General features: G+C 43.6%; 1 protein-coding gene across 1 annotated transcript in view; it reads left to right on the top strand.

Annotated features, from left to right (window-relative positions):
• The window catches only part of Myo3b (myosin IIIB), a 336,609-nt gene extending 324,145 nt beyond the window's left edge, over positions 1–12,464 (top strand). The window contains exons 31-33 of the mRNA XM_021150395.2: positions 11,061–11,167; positions 11,542–11,588; positions 12,321–12,464. Coding sequence (XP_021006054.1) covers positions 11,061–11,167; positions 11,542–11,588; positions 12,321–12,459 — 293 coding nt within the window. The 3' untranslated portion in view covers positions 12,460–12,464. The remainder of the gene's footprint in view (positions 1–11,060; positions 11,168–11,541; positions 11,589–12,320) is intronic.
• Positions 12,465–12,742: the final 278 nt, after the last annotated feature.

The following is a 12,742-nucleotide window of genomic DNA, read 5'->3' as shown; positions in this document are numbered from 1 at the left end:
CATGCTTATACATGTAGAATGCTGTTTCTCTCTTCAGAGAAATCCACTCTTTTTTATCCACTTTTATATGGACACAGTCTCCCTGCACAAGACACTGCACCAGACACTGTCTCCCTCCACTGGACAGAGTCTCCCTGCACTGGACACTGTCATCCTGCACCTGACACTGTCTCCCTGCACTGGACACTGTCATCCTGCACTAGACACTGTTGCCCTGCACTGGACAGAGTCTCCCTGCACTGGACACTGTCACCCTGCACTGGACACTCTCTCTGTTCCCAGAAATGACACCTCCAAGACTCCTAACTGATACTACTGGTTTCAGTGTTTTCATGTTGATATTTTTAAAACATGAGTTAGTGCCATTCTCCTATTGGGTACAGTTTGGTGACCAATTTGCCTTAATCCCTGCTTACACCAGGCAGAAGTTAAGGCACAGCCATTTCAAAGAAGGTCCCAATAAGGTCATCCAACACCTTCTGAAAGAAAGCATGGTGATGCCTCTGAACCATTTAAAAGCTAAAGCCAGAAAGATATAAATGACGTGAGGCAGACAATTGGTATTATACCAGAAGTTATATAACAACCACGCTTAATCACTGGTGACATGTAACCAACCCACTTGCTTTCTAGACACCTCTATGGCCCTGTCCTCTTTTTTTTGTTTTGTTTTTTGTTTTTGTTTGGTTGGTTGGTTGGTTTTTCGAGACAGGGTTTCTCTGTATAGCCCTGGCTGTCCAGCAACTCACTCTGTAGACCAGGCTGGCCTCGGACTCAGAAATCCGCCTGCCTCTGCCTCCTGAGAGCTGGGATTAAAGGCGTGCACCACCACGCCCAGCTTGGCCCTGCCCTCTAACAGCCCTGTAGGTTCTCCTGGGATTCTTCTTTACATTCTTTTTTTGCTTTAAGGGGAGCTCCTGGTCAGAATGGCTTTGAGTCTTTGTTACTTATTTGTTACCTCAAACCTCAGAAAAGTACTACCATCAGTCTGAAAAAAACAAAAAACAAAACAAAACACAACAACAACAACAACAACAACAACAACAAACCAGAGATACTATTTCCATGGTCAGCAAACTGTTTCTTGCAATAAGAGCAACGACTCCATCCGTGTCCTGGCAGATCAAGGAGCCCTGGTGTCTGCTTTGGGCTCCAGCCATTTAATGCAGCTTCCTGTTCAGGCAAATGCCTGACAGTGCCCAGAACCCTATGGGGACACTCCCCTTTTCTAGACTCCCTTTTCTCTCAGTTAAAACTTCTCTGAGCTTATGCTAGCTTTTCCAAGTGGCACCCAGCTAATCTGCAAACCCTCACCTGTGCTAGGAGAAAGGGTCAAACCTCTGCCTTTCCCAGTCCTAGCTACAAATTAAAACCTTCTGGGAGAGGAATCTTTCTTAAGCAATCACAATGCTGGAACTCCTTCGCCTGAGCAATTGAATTAGGAGCTCCTAAGTGGGAGTGGAATACTTGTATTCTTCCCAAACCTTTCTGTGATTCTGATGTACAGTGAAGGGGGCCCGGGGAAGGGTAACACCACAATTCTACCAGAATAAGACAACAATCACACTTTGCAGCACCGGTGAGCTCCACACTTGTCATGTGTCCCCCTTCCAGATCTTTCTGCCTCATGTCAATGGTACAAAGAAAGGTCTTATCATTAAGACCAAGCTGTATCTACAGCTTTGTACTCAATTCATGCTTGGGGTCTTCAAACTCCAAGACTTGTTGTCTCTTCCTCTGCCAAACACACACACACACACACACACACACACACACACACACACACACACTGTTCCTCAAATGTGGGCCAGGGGTGTTGTGATCTCCAAGGTGATTTATGTGGTGTATGGATATGACAAGAAGCGACAGTGAATTTAAAATCGTTCCTCCTTTTCCTTGTTTTGATTGTTTTGTTTTTCAATACAGAGTTCCTCTGTGCAGCCCTGTAGACCAGGCTGTCCTCAAACTCAGAAATCTACCTGCCTCTGCCTCTTGAGTGCTGGGATTAAAGGCGTGCCCCAAAACTGCCTGCCTCACTTTCTGTGTTTTAAGGTTTCTCTGGTGATTATACAAAAACAGAGGAAATCATTTCTACTACCTGAAAATGAAATTCTATATATTAACCATACTTCATCTACAAGAAGAAAATTATGCAGCCACTAGAAATAACAAAGTTTAGACTATCACTGGATACGAAGTAGAAACCTGTCCCACCAATCACTACTAATAAGAGAAGGAGCTTAAAGAGTTAATTAGACTATCACCTCTAACTTTTTATTTAATACTGTAAAACAAGGTATGTTAAAGAGATACATGATTTTCAGAATAGGCTAATGATATGAAAAATAGTTTCGATTCTATTGTTAAGGTGGAAGGGAAAGCTATAATAGAAAGAAGATGAAATGTTTTAAGAAAATTGACTAAAATGTTTTAAGAAAAATGAATGCAGGTTCCCTGATATATGTGGAGTATAAGTTTGTTAGTGTCGTTTCCATGTGTATGAGCATTTCAGTACACATATACCTGCGCATGCAGTGGCCAGGGTGTTGGGTCTCCTGACATTGGTTACAAATCGATGTGGGTTGCCATATGGGTGCTGGGAACTGAACCCTCCCCAGCCCCTCAATTAACTTTTTAAAAATAGCAATAAATGTACCTTGAAAGGCTGATTTTATCTCCTTTCTTGAGAGATTCCAAATTCCCATGATAGAGAAAATTATTTTCTTATTGGAATCAGCAACAAGCTTACTGACAGAACCAGAGAACAGGCTGTGTGGAGGAGAGACCTGAGCAAGAGGGGAAGAATGGGGAATTGCTTCATTTCTTCAGTGTGTGTGTGAGTGTGTTTGTGTATGTGTGTGTGTGCACATGTATGTGTATATGTGCATGCATGTATATGTGCATGTGTGCACATGTATGTGTGCACATGTGTGTATGCATACATGTGTGTACATGAGTGCATGTTTGTATGTATGCATGTGTGTGTGCACATGCATGAGTGTGCACATGCACATTCCAGTCCCTGAGTTATGAAATGGTTTTCAGGGAAATTTTTTGCCATATCTCTAACTAGTTTAATATTCCACGTAGACAATTTACAACTCTAGCATCTTCCACAGGCACTAATTTAACTCAGGGATGTTTTCTTTGTAGCAATTTTGTGATTTTGAGGGAAATTACTCATGACATAACATGGCAACTGGGAAAATTTGTATTTTTCCTTTCATCTTAGAGAGCAAGATCTGAATTATATGTATAGCTCAGGAGAAAAATCTCTCTCTCTCTCTCTCTCTCTCTCTCTCTCTCTCTCTCTCTCTCTCTCGTGTGTGTGTGTGTGTGTGTGTGTGTGTGTGTATGTTTCAGAAGTCCACTAAGCTCCTTCATTTTTTCTGTATTTAGACTTGGTCAGCTGAAAGCTTCTGAGAAAGTCCCAGTTTAAAACACACAGGCAAACACTTCCACATACTATGACAGACTCACACACACACATTGTACCAGGAACCAGGACCTAGACTCTGGGGGAATTTCTTTCTTTGTTTGTTGTTGTTTGTTGTTGTTGTTTGAGTCAGGGTCTGTCTCACTGTGTAACTCTGGATGCCCTGGAATTCCCTATGTAGACCAGACTGGCCTTGAACTCACAGAGATCTGCCTGCCTTTGCCTTCCAGGTACTGGGATTAAAGGCATGCTCTACCTTGTCCAATACCATCTTGGTTCTTTAAGTCAAGAATCCTGTCAAAAATCCGACGGTAGATCAGGTGTGTTGGAGAGCCTTAATTATCAATTTACCACAACCTGGAATCCTGGAATAAGTAGAGACTCCATGAAGAATTGTCTAGATTAGGTTCTCTTGTGAGCATAGCTATAAGAGAGAGACTGTCTTGCATACATGGAGGTAGAAAGACTGACCCACTCTGACTCAGACCCACCCTGACTCTGAGCTACACTACTTCATGGCTTGCATCCTGGACTGGATAAGACTGAGGAAAGTGAGCTGAACACAGCATGCATGCTGTTCTCTCTGCTCTTGACTGTGAATGTGACTAGCTACTTTAATCCCTTCCTAGACTCCCCTGCCATGATGAACTGTAACTTGGAATCATAACCTAAATTAAACTCCCTCTCCCCAAAGGTGCCTTTTGTCAGGCTGATTTTATCACAGCAGTGGAAATCAACCTAGGACACCAGGAGGAGGAGACCTATGCCCAGCCAACCTTGAATCCCTCCAATATAAAAGCAAGGGATCAAATCAGAGTTACCTTGCAAGTTCGTGATGTCAAGGTGAAAGTCTGAACTTCCAATAGCTTTCTCCCTTCCTCGTCCCTGTTAAGGCTCCTAGCATCCCTGAAACAGTTCATCTCTCAGGGTACAGCAGGGACAAGTTGTTTCTTACCCTTTGGGAAGATTCTTCTGTAGATGGCCCTGGTAAGGGTCTACACAATGTTCCCAGCTTTCCACCCATGGGATTCTTACTGGATGGGAAAGGCACTCTAGATAGAAACCATCTTTCTGGGCCCTGGCTGCACATTCAAGACAGCTAAAGAAGTTTTATGTTTTCGTATTTATGTCCAGGCCTTGATCCAGGCATTGACAATTTAAAAATTGAACAGCTGGTGTAGTTTGAAGGAACTAGCCCCAGTGAGCCCAGAAACCCTGAGTTTGTGGTTGCAGAAATGCTGCCTTTTAACCAGCTGTGTGCTCTCGATTCCTTATGCCAAGCTTGTATCTTTAGGTTGGTTTGTCCTTCCCGACATAAGATGAAGTAAGGAAAAAGATATCTGTAGTTGAAACAAGGTTCATAAGACAAAAGTGAAATGGGAGCCAGAAAAGGCAGGTCATGTTCTTGGAAGCTACTTCCTGAAGTATCAACAAAAGACCTATGTAGAGTGATCAGCCTCATCGGAGAGAGATTGTCCAGTTCCCACTGTCACCTCTAAATGCCCCGAGAACATCAGTTGAAGAGTGACACATCCCCTTTCTGCATGGACTTGGCAGGGCTCAGTTCATGGATTGTGTAGCTCTGGTGCTATTGAAACACCCTCAGGGGTATAGCCTGTAATCCCGTATGGGCTTTGCCATCTGTAAATCTAGAACAGTGAATGCTCTGTTTGCTTCGAGAGGATGTTTTCCTTGGCAAGTGATGCTGGGAGTGCATCATCCATAAAATGGCAATCAGATCAGCACTGACTGATCAGAAACCTGCCACACCTGCCAGGAGTCATGCAAGGGAGCCAGTACCAGTGACTGTCCTGGCATCCTCTCCCTGTAGTCCCGGGACTTCTATTTCTTGGTCTGTCCATACTTCAGGGACCAAGAACCCACCCTGTGCCCCAGGCTGGAGAATATTGGCTGCACTCCCTTGTGGCCTTCACTGCCCACATTCCTACAAAAGAGCTTTGGAGAGCAAGGGCATCAGTTGCAGGTGGCAAAGGTGAGACGTGCAGTTATAGAGAATAGCGTTGGGGGGAGGTTCTCATAGCTGACATCCTTGTAACTCAGCAGGCCGGGATCCTAGGAGAGAACCGCAGAGGCTTACATTGTGTGTGAGTAAAAGCTGCCAGATTTAATAATTAAAAAAAAAATACAGTCAACTGGGGGGTGGGGTGGGGGCTGGTCTGATATTTTGGCAGTATAAGAATGCTTGGCTCTCTTCCAAAGGACCTGGGTTCTGTTCCCAGCACCTAAATGGTGGATCATGGCCTTCCATAACTCCAGTTCCATCCAGAGGACAAAAATATTCTATTCTGGCCTCCATGGGCACCAGCATGCACACACTGCTCATCCATGCATGCAGCACACATCCATGCATGCACACAGTGCACATATATTCAATGCATACCCATGTATGCACACAGTGCACATATATGCAATGCACACCCATGTATGCACACAGTGCACATATATGCTATGCACACAGTGCACATATATGCAATACACATCCATGCATGCATTGCGCACCCGTGCATGCAGTGCACATCCATGCATGCACACAGTGCACATATATGCAGTGCATATCCATGCACACAGTGCACATCCATACATGCAGGTAAAACATTCATACAAATGAAAGAAAACAAATAAATTTACTTTTTTAAGTACAGTATACCACTGGGTGTGGTGGTACATGCCTTTAATCTCAGCACTCAGGCAGCAGAGGCAGGCAGATCTCTGAATTCAGCACCAGTCTGGTTTCTACAAAAAAGTTCCATGACAGCCAGGGCTGCACAGAGAAATCCTCTCTAGAAACAAACAAAACAATACAACATCAACAACAACACATTATATTCAGGTAAGTTTGACTCTCAAGAAAGCAACCAGCAATTTTTCATTTTTTATAACTTTATTACAAAAAAAACATTGCAAGTAAAAAAACAACACATTGAAATTAATCAGACACAAAGACTACATTCCACTCAACACATTTCTGTACAATTAAAACGGAAGCCATGATGCTTCACACTGGATTTTATTCTTTCGCTATCAAATGCATTGGTGTGTGCTTGTCCCTCACTAAAAAGGGAAAAATTCACAAAAGAGTTAAAACAAGATAGTTCTATATCCTCCTTCATATCTCCCAGTCACTACCTGCACTCAGACCCTCTTAATATTTAGCTTTTCTTGTCCTCTCTTCTACATGTAATATTGTACCCACATACTCATTTACATACATACATATAAATACACACACATATATTATTGGCTAGGTTCTGCAAATGAGAGAGACCATAATATTAGCCTTCTAATTGTATTCATTAAACAAAGATTCCCCCTCCCAATCATTTACTTGGTTACTTACATAATAATAGTGCCTGCATTTTTTTTCCACTGACAAAGCACTACAACGTGGCTGCACTCTTTGCAGAACATTATGACACAGAGACATACTGAGCTTAGGAAAAACTAATCCCGGGCTAAACTAGAAGACTGGATTGTGACAGATTCTAGTAGAGAACAGATACCATATGCTTAAACACAGTGTTTTTTAGATTTATGGGAGAAATGTTAAACTTGGTGAAATTCTAGCCATAATGTAGTTGCAGCTGAGACTCTGAAGAATAGCCACCCACAGAACAGTAAGTTCCATAGGCTGAGCATCACATCCTTACTGAAGCTTTGCCAGCCGAGAGCAGGACAAACACAAGGCCCTGACCAAGTGTAAACATTACACAAAGTCCTGCTGACATGAGCTGAACTCCAGCTGAACCCAAAGCTACTTCACATTGGTCTTTCCAGTTTCCATGGGTAGAATTCCTGTAACATTCAAACTTCTGCGGGAAGGCAGATGGCAGCCTTGTACAACCATGTTCATGAAAGCTTGAACTCTCGAGATGCCTGCTCGTTAACCTTAGAAATCAGGAAGGGAAGAAAGCACGAAGGTCTCGGCGCCTTGCAGATGGCCATGTTGCAGAATATGGACTTTGAAAGCCAACAGGAAAAGGGTTTATTGGAACCATCAGGAGTCTGCCTTAGTTCCGACAAAACTGGTGCAGTGGGCCTGTGTGCCAAACAGTTTTCCAGACACTGGAATGCCAAGGGAGGCTGTTGGGGCCCTCAACAGGCAGTATCATCTTGTAGGTCAGTTCATATGCTTCTCTTGAGCTTCTATTCAGCTTGAAACTTTTTTTTTTTTTTTTTGTGGTAATCCTAGCACTCAGGAAGCTTAGGTAAGACAATCTCTGTAAATTCAAGGCCAGCCTGGCTACATAGTAAGACTTTATTTCAAAAAACAAAACCAACAAAAGAAATAAAAACCCCACAAACAAGCCAGGTGTGGTGGTGCACGCCTTTAATCCCACCACTTGGGAGGCAGAGGCAGGCGGATTTCTAAGTTCAAGGCCAGCCTGGTCTTCAAAGTGAGTTCCAGGACAGCCAGGGCTATACAGAGAAACCCTGTCTCGAAAAACAAACAAACAAACAAACAAACAAACACAAAAACCAAACCAAACAAACAAACAAAAAACCCACAAACAAAAGGCACTCGGGTTAAGACAGTAACCTGTAAAGACAATACCCTGTAGTATAGACGCATGCGTGTCAGAGGTAAGAGACACAGGGTTGGGCCTCTTAATCTGCCTCTGATCTGGGATATTATTCAAAATTTCTCTGTTCTAGTTCTTCTTGGTGGGTTAAGGTAGGGGCATCCAGAATGGGCAGCTACACGTGTCTGCAAAGTTAGTGTTTTTCTAAGCATAGCTCTGTCAAAATTGAAAAAAAAATCAAGCTTTAAAAGTTCATATTTTAAAAAAAACATAATTTGCTGCTCTTAATAGTCTTTGCTGAGCCACTCTATCTTAAAGCCACAAAAGAGCAATGCTTGCTGGCATGCTTCTCATAGCGTGTTCAACCTTCTTCCCTTGGTTTTTTTTTTTATTTTATTTTATTTTTGGTTTTGGTTTTGGTGGTTATGATTTTAGTAGTTATGGTTTTGGGTTTGGTTTTGGTTTTGGTTTTTCAAGACTAGCTTCTCTCTATAACCCTGGCTGTCCTGAAAATTGCTTTGAAAACCAGGTTGGCCTCGAACAACTCACAGATAGGTTGTACTGAGACTAAAAGGGTGTGCCGCCACACCACAAGCTTTCTTTCTTATAGCACCTAGGACTACCAACCCAAAGATAACACTCCCCACAGTGGCCTCCCACATCAATCTTATGGAAGCATTTTCTTAAATGACTTTACTTGTTCACATAAAGCTGAGGAGGACAGGCAACTGTCACTCCATCTGACAACTTGTTTGGTCCCCAGAACCTAAATAGATACTTACCAAAAGAATCTACAGAAAAGGGCTGGCAAGATGGCTAAGTGGTTAAAAGCACTTGTTGCTCCTCCAGGGGACCTGGGTTTGGTTCCTAGCACCCACGTGGCAGCTCAAAACTATCTGTAATTCCAGTTTCTGAGAATCCACAGCCTTCTTCTGGCCTCCTCAGTGGCCACCCAGCACACACACAGTGGACAGACATGCAGGCAAAACACCCATATACATACTAATAATTAAATTTTAAATAAAAAATACTACATGATGTAACAATTTTTTTTACAGGATATATACCCAAAGGAAATGATGACAACATGTCAATCCTACATCCTATAAAACACTCTTCACAATTACCAAGAAATGAAAACAACATAAGTGCCCATCAGGTGAGGCTAAGAAGAATGTAGCCCATAGGCACACTAGAATTCTACTCAGCTAGAGCGAAGAGTGAAGCACTAGAGTTTAAACAACAGGGATAGAACTGGGCACGATCATTTGAAGTAAAAAAAAAAAGGCAAGGATCACAACCTGCCATTGGTACGGGGGACAAATAGGGGTTTATCAGGCAGAGGTGAAACGTTGGCTAGCAAAGGCCAGAAGACACAGAAGGAGAAAGGGAGACCATTCATCGGTGAATACAGTTCAAATAGGAGTATGAAAATCTATAGGCCACTTCAATCTATTGTGCACTTCAGAGTCAGAAGAGAGAAGTTTGAACATTTTCCCTCTTACAGAAATAATGAAATGGTAGATATGCTTGACCTAACTTAATATTCCCAGGCATATGCATAGAACCATCATTGGCAGCCCAATAATGTCTACATCTTAATGGTCTTAGATACCAGTTAGCGCTCCAATTTTAGAAAACAGCATACAAAAATGTATAAGAAAATTTTTCTCTATAATTTCCACCCAAAGAAATTTCTATTGAGGTTAAAATATGATTTTAAGCACAAAGCTCCAATTCATTTTTGAAGATTTATTTGTTTTTATTGTGTATGTGTGCTTTGCCTGCATGCATGTGTCTATGCACCTTGCACATGTTGTCATCAGAGGTCAGAAGAAGGTGTCAGAGCCTCTGGAATAGATTCACAGATGGTGGTGAGCCGCCATGTGGGTGCTGGAAATTGAACTTGGGTCTTCGCCGAGAGTAGCCAGTGAGTGCACTTAACCACTGAGCCCTCTCTCCACCTCCCTCCCCCAACTCTTCTTGGGAATAACTAGCTTATCATAAACATTCTGTCCAGGAAATACCCTCTTTGTTATCCTATGAGATTCTAGGACAATATCCTTTGGTAGGTTGACAAGAAGTTAAAATTACTGAACCTTTTTATTTTTTAAGATTTAAAAGACTTAAGGTGCACGCGCGTACATGTGTGTGTGTACGCGTGCATGTGTCTGTGTGCATGAGTGTGTGTGCCCAAGATCAGAGCATCCAGTTGTCCTGGAGCTGGAGTTACAGGTGGCTATGGGCTTTCTGACATAAAATCTGGGAACTAATCAGGCCCCTGTAGAGCAACAAACACTCTTAATCATTGAGCCATTGCTCTAGCCTGAACCACTGAACCTTGACACAGATGTCCAACCAAAAGGACAGCAAAGACCACAAAAATCATTTGCTCATAAGAGAAACGAACCACGGCTTCTATGCCATGTGGTTTCTTAATCTCCAGGGCACTCTAGGTCCAGGATTTGAAATCAAGGCTAACAGGGAGAGTCTGCCCCATGAAATCAAGCAGTCTTCCCTCTCCTCCTCCCTTATGTCACCTCCAGAGACCACATGGATCAGTGGCATGGTTCAAAGCACGTCAGTAAACGCTAGATCAAGCCATGCTCCCCTAAAGTGCATCCCACTGAAAGATATGCTCTCCTCGGGAGTATGTGTGCTCCAGATGTCTTTAAACTCTCACCAGAAGATGTGGTGTGAGCGGTGCCAGATTGCTTTGTTGTTCCTAATGGACCTTCCTACTCCAGGTACTCTCTAGGTAGAGGCTGGCCACCAACCAGCTCCTGTCTCAGCAGTGTGGACAAACCAATTTGCTCTCTGTCACTCTGGCCAGGTGCTGCGAAGTTATGGATTCCAACCCGTACTTATGATTATTGATTCCTCTGTGTGTGTGTGTGTGTGTGTGTGTGTGTGTGTGTGTGTGTGCGTTGGGGAGGTATTTGTGATTACATTGCTCCTAGAAGTGGCAAAGCTTTATTTAAACAGGACATGGCTTCTACCAAGTCCCTTTACACGAAGAGCCATTTCCCAGTTCATTCTCCCGACTCCCGGCCAGGCTCGCAGTGAAGTTTCCTTGTCTGCAGGTTCCGAAGAAGGTCTCTCCCAGAAGCAGCGAGCACCTCGCAGACGGTGTCAGCAGCCCAAAATGTTGAGTAGCCCCGAGGACACCATGTACTATAACCAGTTAAATGTGAGTTCAAAGTGGCCGTAAAGTCGTTTTACCGGCTTTGTTTCCAGTTAATAATTCTGTTATTAATACCTGTTCCAGCCCCTCCAGCCCCACCCCCACTCTCTTCTGCGCTCCTCGAGAACATGTGCTTAGGCTCTTTATCTGTTGCTTTCATGTCAGGATGTCTGCCTTCACGGTGAATAATTGATGTGGTTTATCAAAGACGAGCAAGATGCATGCTTCATCAGGCTCACTTGAGCCCTTTGATCAAAAAAATTATGCTGTGACTTCTGATATTATCAGCATCTGCTTGCATTCAACACAAAATCACTTTGAATTAAAAATTAACGACTTGGTGCTTTCCTTTGACTGTGTGTTCTTGGCCCTATCCACAGGGAACTCTAGAATATCAAGGGAGCCAGAGGAAGCCAAGAAAACTTGGGTAAATATCTGTCTTCTTAGTTTTCAGCAACTGTAAACAGAAGGGGTCCTTTGTGATATCACAGAAGAGGCAAAACTTTCCAGAGAGGCTTCTAAATATACCCTACCCGGATAGTGCCACGCGACTGACACTAGTGATTCTTTTCCACAGTAGCAAGTACGTACAAACTTGAATCCGTTCTGTCCAGAGAGGCTGACATTGTCACCCAATAATAGACGTTATCCTCCTAATCATCCCAAAGAATTGTACTCATAATTGAAGACGGCAGTGAGTTGTATAAAACTTTCCTTCTACAAGTCTGAGCGTGTTCACGAGTGTAGACAGGCACTCCTGCCGTGGTAATACTTGCATGGAGGAATACCTGCTCCATCCGCCTGCCAGCCTCACAATGGAGGCCAGAAATGCCAGCAGTAGTTGGCACCTCTCTGAACGGAGGCAGGTAAAGGGCAGACCTGTCTCTTGAGGACACCAGATGGAGACAGACTACTTTACCACATAAAAACCAAGTCACAATATGACCATGACTTTTAGACACTACTTACCAAGGCCCAGGAAGGTGAAAAGTTTCCTTATGAGACTGCAGACACTCCCCTAGAGGTAGGGATGGACAGTCAGAGCTGCGAAGGATGTAGGCCTGCCCAACCAACTGTACAACTTTAGGTGTACCCGGGATGGTTGTGATATTTGTGTGATTTTTTTTTCCTGTTGAAAATTCTCTTTTCTTTGTTGCAGACAAATCAAAGTGCTGGATGGGGAGGACCAGTACTACAAATGCCTGTCCCCTGGGGCCTGTGCCCCTGAGGAAACCCACTCAGTCCACCCTTTCTTCTTCTCCTCGTCACCCAGAGAAGACCCCTTTGCTCAACATTGAGTTGCCCTTTCCAGCCCCAGTGTGCCCCAGGTAAAAGTAACCATGGTAATTGACCATCTAAGAAGAAAGCAGTGTTCTGAGGTCAGCTTCTCTGGACACAATCTGGGCCCTAAACCTTGCTGAACAACTCAAGAGATTCCTGAAGATACTGTCTCTTATTCCCCTTCACCTGCCCTGCAGCTTGAGTCTCAGAACCTGTGTTCCCTTCATCCCTTGAGAACACCTCTGCTGAGGTAATTCAGCCTTTTAGGCACCCGGCAGCTAAGAAGAGGGAGGACAGACC

This window comes from Mus caroli, unplaced genomic scaffold, assembly GCF_978045245.1.
Source record: "Mus caroli unplaced genomic scaffold, Mus_caroli_1 scaffold_2, whole genome shotgun sequence".
NCBI lineage: Eukaryota > Metazoa > Chordata > Mammalia > Rodentia > Muridae > Mus > Mus caroli.
The sequence above is the reverse complement of the archived record's forward strand: the minus strand, read 5'-3'. Positions and strand labels throughout refer to the sequence as shown.